A 16,051-nucleotide genomic window follows, 5' to 3' on the forward strand; every position below is an offset into this window, starting at 1 on the left:
TCTGTCTGGCACTCTTCTCCTTCATTTTCCCTGTCCCTGAGCTGTCATAGGTGCCATGATGTGAAAATGAAAACTTTAACATTTAAATTTAAAGGAAGGTGTGTGTGTAGGAGGAAGTACATGTGAATCTTTGTATACCTGCCCAATTTTTCTGTAAAACTTCTAAGAGAGAAAGTCTGTTAATTAAAAAAAAATTTAAAGGCAGGTAAGTGGAAACTTTTATATATATTTTAAAAATTTTGTTCATTATAAATATATACATCCAAAAAAAGCTTTTCAAAAAGAGTTCAAATCCCTATAAGTTATAGCATCTTATAGTATATTTATTTTATTTCATATAATTTTAATGATTTCATTCAAAAAATGTTTAAATATGACTGTTGTATATTATTTAAAAACTAAAAATACCAAAATAATTTGGGAACAGTTTTTTCGTTATAATATTTCTTGATATCCATCCCCTCCTTTTCCCATTCCTGTGGCTTCCTTGAGACTTTCTGGTGTGTTTCACTGTCCTCTGCTGCAGTAGTCTGTACACCTTCACTGTGTCCATGTTTCCTTTCGCCTTCTTTCTGGGTTTCTCACTTGCGATCAGCCCTTCTTGGATCCCATTGTGTTTGCCGTGGCTCTCCTCATTTTTATTGCTAGTGTTTAAGGCATTCTGTAGCTCTAATATATCTCAATTCCTCCAACCTTCTGAGTCTTTCTCTTGCCCAATCAAATGGCCTACACGTGAACTCCAGTCATTGTGGAAAGTCCACAAGTATCCTCCCTCATTTTCAAAGCAAGCCATACCTTCTGCTGCTGCTTCTTTCTCTACTGGACTCTGCCGTTCTTTACTTTATTCTCCAAATACCATTATTCCAAGGCTGTCTTGAACATATACTGAACAATTTAGAGTAACAGAGGCTTCTTACAGCACAGAACTGTCTAAAAATTGAATGCTTTATGTCACTGTTCTTAGAAGTTACTTGGCCATTCCGACCACCAATAATGTTGCCTTTTTGCCTTAGACCTGGCTTGTAAAAAACAGTGATCAGTGATTTAAGTTAGTGTGTTTAGATCTAAAATGATGCTATATTGTACATCATTAAGAGATTAGATTCTAAAGAGGAAACTGGAAAATAAACTAGGCCTTGTGAAGGAAACTTAAAAGTTATTTTTTAAGAATGCTTTTCTGTTAGTAAAAATTGAGAAAGGGATGTTTAATATTTAAAATATTCGTATTTGGATAATGAAGGTAGCCCAGCTGCCTCTGAATTTTTCTTATTAAGGTAGTATTCTGAGAAAATTTGGATTAAAAATAAAACGGTTACTCAGTATGTTTTTTTCTTTTATAATTAAGTTGATTTGATGATTTTGTTAGACGTATGGAATGGCTAACCAGCCTCATACATTTAGTATTTAATGTATGACATTCTTTGCCTTTCAAATCTATACTAAAATACTAAATCTTTAAGTAACTTTGGATGATTCATCAACATTTTTATGTCGTGTTATCAATGTTTGAACTTCTTAATTTTTTTCTCTTTTAAATAAATGAATTATAGACAAGTAATTTCTATTTAAAGAAAACAGAAGCCTGAACATGGTATACATTAATTACATAGTGAAGTGTGGTATTTCTGGAGTACACAATTTTAGAGTAGTGAACATCATAATTTCAAGTACATATAGCAGTGAAATATTTCTCGTTTCACTCATTTATTTTTCAGTAAAATTTATTTTTGCAATTTTTTACTTATTTTCCATTGCAGTATCTTAACACTGTTAACTTACACACTATTATATATTGAATTGTTTCTAACGACAGAGAGTCTAGCCCCAGTTTTGCTACTGGCTTAGATGAATGACCTCAAATTAAATTGCCTCTAAAGTCATTTTCTCATCTGTAAAATGAAGGCATCAACTCATTTTTTCCTCAGATTTGGTAACTCAGAGAGATTCCAAAACAAACACTGTACAGTCCTGAAAAGGATCTCGAAGTCTGTAACCCTGCCAACCATCTGACACTTGAATCATCTGCCCAGTATCATTACTAAGTGACAAGGACAGAGCTTCTGACAGAGATAGAAGTATGTAAATAATCCATTCGCTCTTGAGGCAGTTCTGACTGTTGGCAGTTGCTCTCTCCAAGTGAGCTGACGTGTCTCTCCTTAGTAATCAATTCTGGAGTCATACAAAACAAGCATATTCCACTTCTAGTATTAGAAGTCAACTATATTGTTTTCTAGTTTTTCTTTCTTTCTTTTTTTTAATCAAGCATCCTGTTTCATCTGTTTCTCCTGTAACAAGGTTTTGATTTGTGTTGGTTTTGTATAGTTTTGGATATGTGAAATAGACTTGATATTAATGAAATTAGAGGTGAAATGAATTTGCAAATAAGATTAGGTATAAATTTTGGAGTTGATGGAATTTGATATCTAGATAATAAATGTATAAGAATCTCATATTTTTAACATTTATAATTGATTCCCAGAGAAATGTTATTTTAAAGGCTTTATGGACTGGGAATTAAAATAATGCTAATGTTAGGTGGTTACTTTGGCCCTGACTCTATTCTCTACTCTAAATGTATCATCTCATTCAGTTTTTACAACAGTCCTATGAGGTAAGCGTGTCTCCATTTTGGAGATTAGGTAGCTCAGGTACAGAGACTCTAAGCATCATGAAATAGAAATTATTCCAATTATGTATTAAAATTATAGCAATTAAGTTATATAGTAGAATATAATTTCTTCTTTTCCAATAAGTACTACTATTGTGTTTGATAAATTACGGTTCTTCGGGTTAGTTGCTAAAATTTGTAGAATGTTTATTATGGGCTAGTCAGTGTGCTAAGTGCTTTCCATGTTTTATCTCATTTTATTGCATTAATATTTCCATATTAATCCTCATAGCAACCCTATAAGATAGATATTGATTTTATCCTTATTTTATGGGTGAGGAAACTGAGAAGAATTACTTGTCCAAGATCACACAATTAGAAAGTGGTGGAATTAGAATTTGAGTCTAGGCAGAGTTGAGTTTGTAGCTCATGCTCTAATCATTAGGCATGCTGCCTCATTAGACTACACTGCTTTAGCATATTTGACTTTGTTGGAGTAAAAGAAGAAGGTGCTTCTTCTTGGTAGGCAATTCCAACTATACAAGATACAGTCTCCTGGTGCATGCATCAAGGAAGCCCTTTGAAAACAGTAATTTTTTTCTACATTAACTTGTAAGTAAGCTTACTTGGTACATATGGAATGAATACAAAGCCAAAACTTGATCTCTTATGTAAAAGACCACATAGTCTTGTCCTAGGAAGATAGCAGCCAAGACAAGTTGTATTGCTTATTCTGGCTTTAAGGGAGATTTGGAATATTCAGTGAAATTTTAGGATAGAGAAATATTGCTGTTAGTTTTTTTCAAAGTTACAATTTAGATTTAATTGGGTTTTAAAGAAGATTTCTGTGATATCTAATGTATCTATATTAAATTCCTATCAAAGTTAAATACAAATATGTCTTTTGGGTTGTCTGTTGTCACTTATGCATGTAGTAATTATTCTGTGGTGAATGATGTGGTTGCTTCCTCTTGCATTATGCTTATCTAGTAGTACCTAACCTGCAGACAAAGCACTTCTCAGAGTATCAGATTTAGAATGTGCTTAAAGTTCTTCACTTAGAGACTGAAGCACTGAGAACAATTAGTACATGTGACTGTTCAACAAGGGAATTCAGCTCTTCCTGTTTCCCTGTATCCAAAAAGGAAATTCAACTCTTTCTGTTTATTGCTCATATGTTGATAAGTACATTTCTCTGAAAACTATGTTTCCCATTATATTCTTTTTTTCCTTGTACAATTTTGTTGTTGCTTTCTTTGGAGGTTATTCAGTTTGGCATGGTAGCTCTTCTCACTAGTGCTTTATTTGTCTGTAATTGTGCCACTTTTCACTTTCTTTTTCTCAGTGGAACTTAGAAGCATTAAACACATCTCTCTAATAGTTAAATGTTAAAATGAACTTTCCCCTCTATGTTTGATTACTTGGCTGTTTCTTCTCATCTATAGAGAGGTGTAAATATCTGAAGGAAGTGATAACTTTTTATGTTTCCCACAGTCAAAAATAATGTTACTTCTAATCATGAAGCACCTAAAATTTATCCTCTGAAAACAAAGACACAAAGGTAGCAAATGAATATGTGCCGATAGGGGAATAAGTACAAGAAACACTAGAGAAAGTTTTGAGAAATAGATGCAAGTGAATGAGTTTTGAAAATTTGGCTAAAATTAGTACATTTATGGTCAATGACCAGGTCTTTACAGTAGGGTGTATTCTATGTCGGTTTTGTTGCACAATCCACTAAAATAGCTAGTTAGGGATATACTTTTCATAATTGTATCCAAACATTTCTAGTATAGTCTTTGAAAAAGGAAGGCAGTGTAGGCGCAGGGGATAAGAATCATTTGACACCTTTCTCCTGAGATTCTACGGTAGGACCAGCTCTGTAACATGCTGGTTAGGTGTGCTTGTTCTAGGCACAGTTGCATGCTTTCTCAAGCATTGTTAAATTGCTACATTTAATGAAAAATAGCAAAGTGCTATTTTTCAAAACATTTTGATCAAATATATGTTAGCTTATGTAAATATAAACCCTTCATCATTTTTATATTTTCTTTTAGTGAGATAGATTTATTTTGACAAGTGAAAGAAATAATAATAATATAAGAGGAGGCAACTCAGTGTTTCAAATGATAAAATAGTTCCATTTGAATCAATAAGAACCTTATATAAGATCATGGCATTTAGATTTAGGGTGTTATCTTTTTGGACCAGATCATATGTTATTTGAATCTACTGTAGTATTGTTAGTATGTTTCATAAGACATAGTACAGAGCTGCTATGATCTTTAAATGTTAATGTTCTTTTCTTATCACTTTACTGTGTAGATACCCTTCATGAGACCCAACTCTGCCACAGCTCATCCTCGGAGGCAATCCTGGAAACCTCTTTTATAAGTGTGATTTTAAAAATGTGGATAACACTCTCAATAGAGTACATAAAGTAAAGGAGAACAGCTATCTTGTCCTTCCCATAAGCTTATCACTGCAAAAAGTTGCCTTTGCTTGTCAGGTTTGGATAGAATGTAATTGATTGGTTTGTTACTTGGACTGACAAGGCAGTTAATTTGCCTGTGTGGACTTTTTTCTATTTTTTCCCTTCTTCTGCTCTTCTTTTGCACTAATCAGAAACGTTTGATATGTGCATTGTTGAAAAATACTAAATAATGTCTTGTCAGAATTGTCCTATTAAGTCATGTCTTTCCCTCTTGCTTCTTTGGCAATTGATGAAATACAGTGTTTGGACTTACTGAAGAGTTACCGAAGCCTGTGGGACTTAAATGCAGTGTGCCACTCGCTGTTGTTGTTGAACAATACCAGTAACAAACAAGAAAGACAGTGCATTCCATTTGTCTGCTATTCTGTTTCATCCAACTTAATGCATATATTCATAAATGAAATGCTGCATTGGGAAACAACTGTAGACTCTTATATTAAGTATTACTTCTATTATAATATTCAGCAAAAGTGAAAGACTTGTAAAGCATTTGCTGTTCCAGTTTTGACTCATTAGTCCTAGTGTGAAACCACTAATATTATTAGCATGAAATTTTTACAACTTCAGATTTTAAACTCATGAGTAAGAGTATATCTGTGTTGATCTCTAGATATTTTTCAATAATACCCAAATTTATCCAATCTTTATGAAATGAGGGAGATACAAAGCTTGTTGACTATACAGCCTGCCAGCTGAAAGATCTTCATCAACATCTGTATCTTTCCAGAGGTTTACAGAATTAAAATTTGATCTTCAAGCTTTAATGATCCAGTTTTAAGCCAACGACAGCAATATGTTGAATATTCCATCACTCCATCTTGAACTGATTTAGAAGAGACTCTTTGCTGAAATTGAGAAATTGAAATGCACATATACATGTAAATTGTCAACATGTCTCTTGGAATTTCCTGATTTATAAATGTGGTTTTGGACATCTTTTCAGGTATAGTGGCAATTGAATATAGTTTAAACTTTAGGAATAGCGTAGGCAATGTTATAGATAATCAAAAGCAAGTGTAAATATAAAGTTGCTATATGCTAGTAATCTATAATTGTAGTAAAGAACCATATTATCGGATAAGATGTTTATTAGGAGTAATTTGTATATAAAAATATGTATAAACTGAGATTATTAACTTATCGAAAGATCTTATAACATTCGAGGAAAAATACTAATGACCCATAGTAAAACCAGTAGGCTTTTTTTTTTTATGAATAAGAAAGGACTCATTATTTATCACTACATAAGCTTAAGAAAAAGATGGTAATTATTACTGTTGCTGAACTCCAGCTGGTTTTAAGGAAAGTGACAGCTTAAGAAAAAGATGGTAATTATTACTGTTGCTGAACTCCAGCTGGTTTTAAGGAAAGTGACAGATTGCCATTTTCTTAAAAGAATATGCTAATGCATTAGACCCTGACCCTCCCTTGATATATGGTGAGACATTGCTAGTGGTCATTTTTGTTTTGGATTTTTTGAGAAATCGTTAAGCCTTGTGGTTTTAGTGTCACTATTAATCAAAATCTTTTCTGCCTTGGTTCTAATTGGAATGCTATGTTATCATCATTCTGCATCTTGCAGTCTTCAGTGGCGGATATGCTATTTCATATTTGGTGCTAGCCCTAAGAATATTTGTGACACATTACAAATACAAACAGCATCATTCATAAGATCATTGATCCCACAAACATGTATTTGGAGAACTTTTGAAGGGAGTAGAATAAAACACTTTCTCCTAGTAATCTCCTAAATGCTCTCATATTTCCACAGTATAAAAATAATCCTTTTCTGTAATTGGTCCAGTTGCTGTTTAAAGGAGATATTACTGTGTACTTAAGAAAATAGGCACTAAATGGTTCATATTTCACAGACATATGTAAGAGTAAACAGCATGACAGGTAAATATGGCTATTTGTCACATGATAGGGAAAGGAAAAAGTACTAAAATATCAGGAAGGAAATGAAATGACTGGAATACCTGAAGAATGACATGGTAGTAGATAGCAGTGATTCTCAGACTTTATAGTGCATCAGAATCACAAGAAGGCTTTGTTAAAACACAGGTTGTTGACAGATCCCTCTCCTTTTCTTCCTCCTCCGGACTTCACTCCCTCCTCCTGTCTCCTGCAGTTTATGATTCAGTGGGTCTGGGATGAGGCCTGAAACTTTACATTTCTAACAAGTTCCCAAGTGAGTCTGATGCTGCTGGCCAGGGCAGGGACACCACTTTAAGAACCATTTGTATATAATATTTTATAAAGACTCGTTGTGATGTGGTTGACATTGATTGATTGAATGTGGCTTTAATCTCCTTAAAAGGACGCTTAAGTTTTCAAAACCATTTGTTTCTAGATAAAAGAGTTTATGGTAGCTTCATCTACAACACATACAGTAAATTTCTCTATTTTCATAAATTCAGTTGAACAATTGCTTGTTTTATTTTATACTTATTATGGGGCAGCACTGTTTTAGATACAGAAATGAATCAAGGAACATAGCATTTGTCAATAATTCGCTAATTCCTTTTTAAAAAAAGATTTGAAATTAGGCTTAAATTTGAACATGAAAACAAAATTTAGCCTTAATCTTTATCCATCTTAGGTTTAAAAATGATATTTATATATCATTTACATATCATTATTATTTACATTTCTTGAATGTTTATCTGATATTACATGTATGATGTTAAAAATAGATTACTGACCAATAAATAATAAGAATATTCACACCCATTATCCTATTTCCTAGTTTTTACGTGAGACTACTCTTTTTAAATGCTTAACGCTCCTTATTTGACAAAACTTACCAGTTTTTTACTTGATTCACAATATGGGAATATTTTATGACTGTTTCACCAAAACCTGTTCAAGGAATTCAGAAGGACTCTGTGCAGCAGAGTTGAATGTTAACATTATTAAAGTTTGTTTTTTTATTTTCTGAAATTATTTTGACAATTGAAACTTGGTTAAGAAACTCAGCTTTAGAGTTCCATGGCAGATGAAGGCAGAAATTTTTTCCTACGTGTCTGACTCAACACTTTGTCAGTTTACATAATACTAAGGATTGTGATTAAAAATATTTCTGAGATGCTCATGGTTTGAATGTTCTTTATGAAAACGTAGGCCTCTTTCTCCCAGTGCTCACCCTAAGACTTTCTGCAGGCCTGCTGATAAGACTCAATGCTGTTCAGGTACATAAGATGTAATGAAAGTGGATGCTCATGCTGGGCTTTGTAAATAAAATGAGATTGACCCCAAGCCATTATCTCATTTATCTGATTTACATTGTAAAATCAAGATCTACACTATTGATTAGAGCGTAATTAGTTAATTATGAACAGGGAAATACAAAGTTATGTGGGGCTTGAGCACAGCAGGTTGTACTGCTGAAAAATTTCCAAGGGCATGAGCAGATGGAGATCAGTTTATTAAAGAACAAAGCAGACGTGTTTCAGGTAGGAAATATCTAATCATTCTCGCATACTGTGAAGAGGTACTTGACCTTATTGTGAATTTTTATGTGAATTCGTTTGTTTCATCTCTTACTTTTTCATTTCACTTTTAATCTTGCAACCTGGCTGCCGCAGATGTAGGAAAGTGAATTGATCCCACTGTTTAGGTGATCATTAAATATGGATTTGGATTTCAATAATTATCTAAATATTTTTTCCAATTAATAGACTTTCATATGTAAAGAATATTTTTGTCCTTCTTACCACTCATTCATTCGTTCATTATTGCCTGTGATAAAAGTCTATAGTGGCATTAATGAAAACATGTTCAAAACTTTCACATTAGTCTTATATTTGTGGAATACAATATAAAAGACATTTTCTAATTATTTCATTTAGAAAATGGTTGTATAGGTGGTTTGCACTAAAATTGTAAAATATGAGGAACAAAGTATGTCTTTATTGATATTAAATGTTATTCTAATATTGATAGAATGCATAATTTTGTGCAAGCTTGTATTATTTTAAAAGTGCTTAACTCATGGGCCATAGTCCTGTGTTTTCTCAATCTGTTAAATGAGTAATTGAAATAATTGGCCACTGTTCAATGAAATAATCTATCAATACCAGTTAGTAGATTTGTGTTGGTGTTTAAGGTGTTAGTGAAATTTTATTTAAGTAATGTTAGTATTCAAGACCAATTCTTTTGATGTGTCTTGTATAGAATTTTTATAGAGATGAAATAATAAGAAAATCCAACCCATCAATATTCTTGATATTTAGGGGTTTTTTTACAGGAACCAATGTAATAGAATGTATTTTCAGAGTCAGTTCTTTATTTTACTCTATATAGACTTGGAAGGGGTCTAAATAAAATGTTCCATTGACATAAAAAATAGCTATGATATGGATCAACTTGATCATAAAAAAATGTACATCCCTTTTCAAGTCCTATGTTATGAATTTCTCTTCTTTCTGAACTTTAGCTTATCTTCTGGCTATAAATTGTATGCATAGAAGGTACACTTAATTGCTTTGGGTAGTTTAAAAAGTAGTTATTTAGTGTACTCTCCTGGTGAAATTATCAATTGGAAATTAAGGGATTTAAAGAAACCCTTTGTAACACCAGCTTTTAGCCTGTCTCTTAGGCACAGGTGGAAGTAAATCAGTTATTTCTTTTTACGTGTATGCATATTCTCAGTAATGAGGTAAACACATGACTGCTTGTTTTATGGATCATAGGACATATGAACATAAATCATTTTCTTCCTCTTCTTTGTCTAGGGTGCTATACTTAACCATATGCTAAGTAAGTATTTTAAATACCTATAGAACTATGTTTATTTGGTCCCTGCATTTTGTTAAATCAATGTGTGAAAGACCACATACGTATATAGCTTCTTTATTATTTATATCTCTATCTATTATGAATCTGATGCCTAGGAAGTTGTACTTAGTAAGAATCTAATTGAACCATCAGGTTTCCTTTTATCTTATAAATGGGATTCATTTATCTCTTTTAAAATTGTAATTTTAGAATGTCCTAAATTTTAGAATGTCCTATAGTGTTGATGTGTACAGTATTAGATGTTTAAAGGATACTTCTTTAAGCATCCAGTTTGCATTTTATTTACAAAGTTCATAGTGTTTACTTATAGGTGAGTTTTATATTCTCTTTTACTATTTTAAGACAATGTCTTCCTATTTAATATATGTGCTATTGGTATAATAGTCTGTTTTTATTACCTAGATATTTGTGTTATTTAATAAAGTATATTGTGTTATATCATTGTGATTTTGTGGGTCAATGACTGCTTTTGCAAAAGATTTTTCAAACATTTTCTTCACTATTTTGACAAATTAAATATGTACTGCATTATGTGCTGCAGTTGTGTGTTTCCAAGTATATGTTAGAAGTACAGCTAGAGACCATAAATAATAATTTCATCAATAACTACTTCAACTCTGTTTCAGCTTATAGGTAGCAGAATGATTGCAGACCCTTATGAGTTTCTGATTTTTGAATTTTTAAAATGATCTAAATTTGTAACATAGCCAGAATTTGTTGGCTGACACAATTTGCTAAAATTTACAAAATTGTGTGTGTGCATGAAATAAGTAATCCACTATTTTTACATCTACGTTGTTCTTCGATTTCTAGGATTCTTAATGGTATCTCTTACATTTGACAACAGTATATTAATTCTTGCAAATTCTGCTTGAGTTCACTTGTATTATTCAGGACATTTTTGTCACCAGCACATAAAGATCTCTTCAATTCAATATTCTAGTACCTAAGTGTATTAACTACTCCTTCTTGCTATTTAGTCTTGGAAAATTGCAGTTTTTATTTACTGATGAGTGAGTTATAACTTGAGAGAACTCCCATGTCACCCCCTAATTCTGACAAGCAAATTCTACTTTTCCTCTAGGACCCATCACAAGTACATTAGAGTTCCACATGTAGACTAAGGCATTTCAGAAAGTGTCACCAATAAAGGAGTTAGTAAGGATTAGATCATTTCCAAATGGCACATATTTCAACATTATCTTCTAACAAATCTAGCATGTAAAACCTTTCTTTTCCCTTTTACATTTATTCCTGAGCTGAAAGATAACTTGATTTTACAGGTACTTGAATTCAACTACAAATAAGAACTATATCAGTGTAGCAAACTTGTTCTTAATTTATTCGCTGGTAATACATAGATATACCAACAGGAATCACCTGCACACATGAATGTGAAAAATCATGAATTATGATTCAATTTTCTATTCATCGTGGTGTTTGACTCAAGTTATACACTAGAAATCATAATTTGCAAGTTATTATGACACAGAGTTATAAAGTAAATATGCAGAGATTAGGTTGTAATTTGATATGAACTAGGAAAACATTAATCCCATAACTCTTCACCTATCAAGAGCCCAGATTGTTGACAATCTAAATTGTAAGGCACATTGCCTGAAAACCTGAAGTTAAGCAAGAAAGACTATAGTTAAGCAAAGTTGAGTCCATGTACTTAACTCAGTAGAAGTTCTCATTTTCATGTCTTTTCACTGTCAGTTTGCATAGTCGTAATAAGTTTAGTTGATCTGATTTCTGAATCCACAACAAATTATTGTTGAAGAAATGTTGCTTAGACAAATTTACTGACAATATCAGAAAGCAGTGGCTGATACTTTGCAAATAAGTGAGGACCCTGGAAACCTATAAAAGTTGAATACGAGAATTCAACAGAACAGCAGACTAATGACACACACTGCAAACACAGAAGGCTGGCACAGTGTTAGACACCTTGCAGCATCCGTTGCAAGTATGCATGACCCTGAGATGACAAAGATAGAGTAAATGATATTTAATATATTTTCTTGATGAAGCAAAGAATGTGATTCTTTTAAAATTTCCCATCAAAGATGATTGGAATACTGGTTTTCATGCTTGAAAGAATATGTCCTCAACTATCTAGAAATCTTAACCTTCTCATAAACTCAGAAGTACTTACACTGTGAAGATTCCAATAACCGTATGTTTAATGTATTTGAGATTTTAACTGTTGAAAGGTAAATAAGTTGAATAGAGAAGAAAGAAGATAGAATTGTGTGGGCTTGCCCTTTAGTCTCTATGTTAAATTTGATGTCAGCTACATGTTATCTATTATTTTTTTCTTGACGCCAGAACAACAGGTATTTGAACATTTTAGTTTCTTTTAAATATATTTTTGGATAGTTTATTTATAATACTGGCATAGTAGATAAAGTACTGTTACTCCTATTTGATTTTATTTTTCCTATAGCTAGAATTATCATAGTAAACTTTTTTTTTTCAAGTTGATATCTTGAGTCTAAAGGAAGAGTTTTGGAAGAATACGTAAGTTTATTTGGTTCATAAGGAGAAAGTTATAGAGGAAGAAATGCGTAAACTTATGACATATAATTGTGTTTTAGATTTCTTTATACCCGAATAACTTAGCTAAGTTGCTAACTTCTCTGAAACTCTTGATTCCCAAAATGAGTCTTTGGGCGATTGGGTTTTATAGCATCATATGAAATTTTTATGCTAAATGTAGATTTATAGTCCCCTTTATGTGATGGTTTATGAAAATCAATTGTTTTTCTTTGTGTGTTAATTATAACAACAGCTCTTTCCCCTTTTTTTCTAACAAATGGTTATTGAATAGTAATTTTACACTTTATTCAAGTAACATATCCTGTAAATTTTTCCTCTTGGTTTCTTAGTTGTGGATTTCTCAACTTTTTAAGTTTTAAATCAGTAAGAAAAATGATATATAAAGACAATCTGGCAGATGGGTTTAGAGACAGTATTATTTTTTTAACTTCAAAAAAAGAGCAACAAAGAAAATGAAAATATAATCTTTTCCATAAGATGTATACATCTTTGTTATTTGTTGTTAAATTTGGTCTTGTTATTCCAACTGATGCAAAATTCTTTTTACAAAACACTGAAATAATACAGATCTTTCTTCATTGTCAGCAGGATGAGATTGTCTGAAACGAAGAATAGGTATGATAGTTTTCTTAGATTTTGTATGTCATAGGTGGCAAAGACACTATCAAAATATTTGTTAATGAGCTTTAAAATGTACTAGGAGGTACTTTGAAAAACCAAATATACTGAGAGAAAGTGACAGGTAAACTTTAAGAAAATTATATTTGAGAAAATAATATCAAATTCTTAGAATGGTTTTTATTTGCTGTAGATTGTGTTAGCATGCTATAAACGTTAGAAAGTTTGTTTACAATCCACCTTAACTTGGAGAAAGAGAGTGATGAGGTATAATTTGTGTGGAGTTGATTATAGCTTAGTGTAACCTAGTAGAATTCCTTAGAGTTCTCAAATTTTTTAAATAATCACAATGTATTGGATTGAATTCATAATCTTGATATATATATTATTAAATGTTTTTAAACTATCTAATGGGCAAATGATTAATTCTTGAAGTTCAAATTGATATTGTTCTGTGTGTGTTGGTTTTGAACATATGTGGCTATACACACGCATTTGTTCATATGCTCTTAACATTTCTACTGTTAAAATGTTCTGAATGATATTTGTTTTGTTTGTTAATTTTCTTGTATTTTGTTGTTCTAAAATATTTATTTCAGGTTTAGATTGTCGTAAACATTAATTTGATGATCTTGTGAGCTAAGGATAGAATTAACAGTGTTAAAGTTGAGATGTACAATAGTTTGCCATTTGTCATTGAAAAAGTTGTTTTTTAATATTATTTAGATATACCATAAATCTGTTTACCCTTCAGGTGCGATGAATGCAGACTGTGCTACCATTTTGGCTGTTTGGATCCTCCTTTGAAAAAGTCCCCTAAACAAACAGGCTATGGATGGATATGTCAGGAGTGTGATTCTTCATCTTCTAAGGTAAGGGCAAAAAAGCCTGTAAGAGAAAGTACCATTTCCCTTCATTTTGATAGCTTTTCTATACCATACCATCAGCTTCCTAACTTTAAAGAGAATTGAAATATGAAGGACTAACATTTTAGTCTAATTTACTTTAAATATATATTGCCATGATGATTTTATTGCCCTTAAATTAAGGAATAAACAGCTGTACTAAATTATATAAATTTCCTGTGTGAAATATTTAGCTATTTTGTATATTCCCTATATTACTGTTCTGTATTAATTAGTGTTCTCGGAGCCAAAAAAAGTCACCCTTTGCTAACTTACTGCATCTAGGGATAGCAGGATGACTCTGCTTTGAGTCAAAGAAATTTGTTTTGACAAGTATATATATATGTATATGTATAAATGTTAACCAACAGAATAACCAATAAAATACAATTTTATTTTGTAAATGGCTCATCTTAAGATATAAGTATACTGTGAGTGTTTTATGAGATCTGTTCTTTGAGAAAACTAGTTTTTATATCCTAAAATTTTTGATATTTATTTTAGCTAAGTAGAAAGGATAAAATTTCTAATAAGGTTGTTTAATAGTTTATCTACACAAATAAACTATTGAAATTGTGTCTTTTGAATACCAATATTATAACCTTAAATTGTGGTGGTCCACAGTTTAAGATTATTGTGTGTGTGTGTGTGTTTTTAAGTGTGTGAGTGAATAGCTAGACTCCTGATGCTTTAACTCATTTGACAGAAATATTGAATATATTTGAACTAAAGCATTCTGGTTAGCTGTGTGTTAATCAAATTGTTCTTCCTTAAATAGACAGTGGAAATTAACTGTCTATTATAATGTGACCATCAAGCCATGTTTCTTAAATGCCACTTAAGTGCATTTGTCTGTCCTAGAGTGAATTAAAATTAATACTGAATTCCTGTCTGATCAGGGAATCAAAAATATTCCTTTTATCGTTAGTTAAAATGATCTGTACCGGCTTATCACAGAGGCCATTTGTAAAAGTTTGTTTATCAAAAACTGCAGAAAGCATTTGGTTATAGAAAAAAACTATTTAAAAGTTTTTTAAATAACCAAATTTATTAAAAATTTTACATGTTTGTATACTGCTTATTAAAATAGAATACATTATGCATTTTATTTCATAATCAAGCATTTTTGCCCAACGTTTTAAACTATACAATATCAAGAATTATTTTCCATTCATTTTCCTAAGACCCAGATTTAAGAAGGAGCATATTTAATATCAAAAGATTTTATTACATAATTAAAAAATACTTTCCAGAAATTGTATTTAAATGAAAAAAATAGTGACATACGATTGATTTTCAGTAGTTGTCTTGTGGTATAATATAATTTTTCTAAGTGTGTTTTTTGTTTGGGGTTTCCTCCTACCTTCAACAAACAAGTTAGGAAAGCAAATTTTGAAAAAGGATTTCTTTCCTTTTGTAAGTATGCCTTGTTGCATATATTCTTTTGCAAAGGCTCTATACTACTATAACTATATAGCGTTGCATTAAATGCAAAGAGGGGCTTTGTTAAGTTATATAGTAGTTTCATTAATGAATATTGAAAATGCTAGGGGGCATATTTTACATATTTAGGAGTACATTATACATTTTGTAAATGCAGTAGGTGCCTGTGGCCATTGAGGAGGGTAAGATGTTTTTGTTTTTGTTTTTCCCTCTCTAGCAGAGAATAGATCTTTGGACTCTGAGTGGAAATCCATTAGGAAGGCACATTGTTAGAAAACTTGCATTGTATTTGCTATACTCTGTTTGACTTGTGATTGACTACCAGATGCGAGCAACCAACATTTTCCAAATTTCCTCCAAATATGGTTTCTAATTTTTGGAATGTCACAGCAGTTGACTGTAAGGATTATATCAGTGAAATGGATTTGTATTTTTATCATACCAACATTTATATTATATTATATTATATACTTCTACTTTTTTTCAATGAAACATTAAATTTAATGTAATAGTTAAGCTGAAAGTTAAGGCAACTTAATTCATTCCCTTGAATATTTGTGTTGTGCCACTTCTCTTTTGCTCACTTCTTTAAGACCTCCGTTCCTGACCAGCAGGTAGTAA

General features: G+C 31.6%; 1 protein-coding gene across 5 annotated transcripts in view; it reads left to right on the plus strand.

Moving 5' to 3' along the window:
- Positions 1-16,051, plus strand: part of PHF14 (PHD finger protein 14) — a 200,801-nt gene that overhangs the window by 118,048 nt on the left and 66,702 nt on the right. For 4 of the 5 annotated variants that reach the window (XR_011503236.1, XM_070509165.1, XM_070509163.1 and 1 more), the window contains exon 17: positions 13,837-13,954. Coding sequence is in view for 3 of the 5 variants with exons in the window: in XM_070509165.1 (XP_070365266.1) it covers positions 13,837-13,954 (118 nt within the window). In the remaining 2 variants the exon portion in view is untranslated. Of the gene's footprint in view, positions 1-4,933; positions 6,046-9,838; positions 9,864-13,049; positions 13,080-13,836; positions 13,955-16,051 lie in introns of all 5 variants that reach the window. The other variant, XR_011503237.1, reaches the window with a different exon arrangement.

This window comes from Equus asinus, chromosome 1, assembly GCF_041296235.1.
Source record: "Equus asinus isolate D_3611 breed Donkey chromosome 1, EquAss-T2T_v2, whole genome shotgun sequence".
NCBI lineage: Eukaryota > Metazoa > Chordata > Mammalia > Perissodactyla > Equidae > Equus > Equus asinus.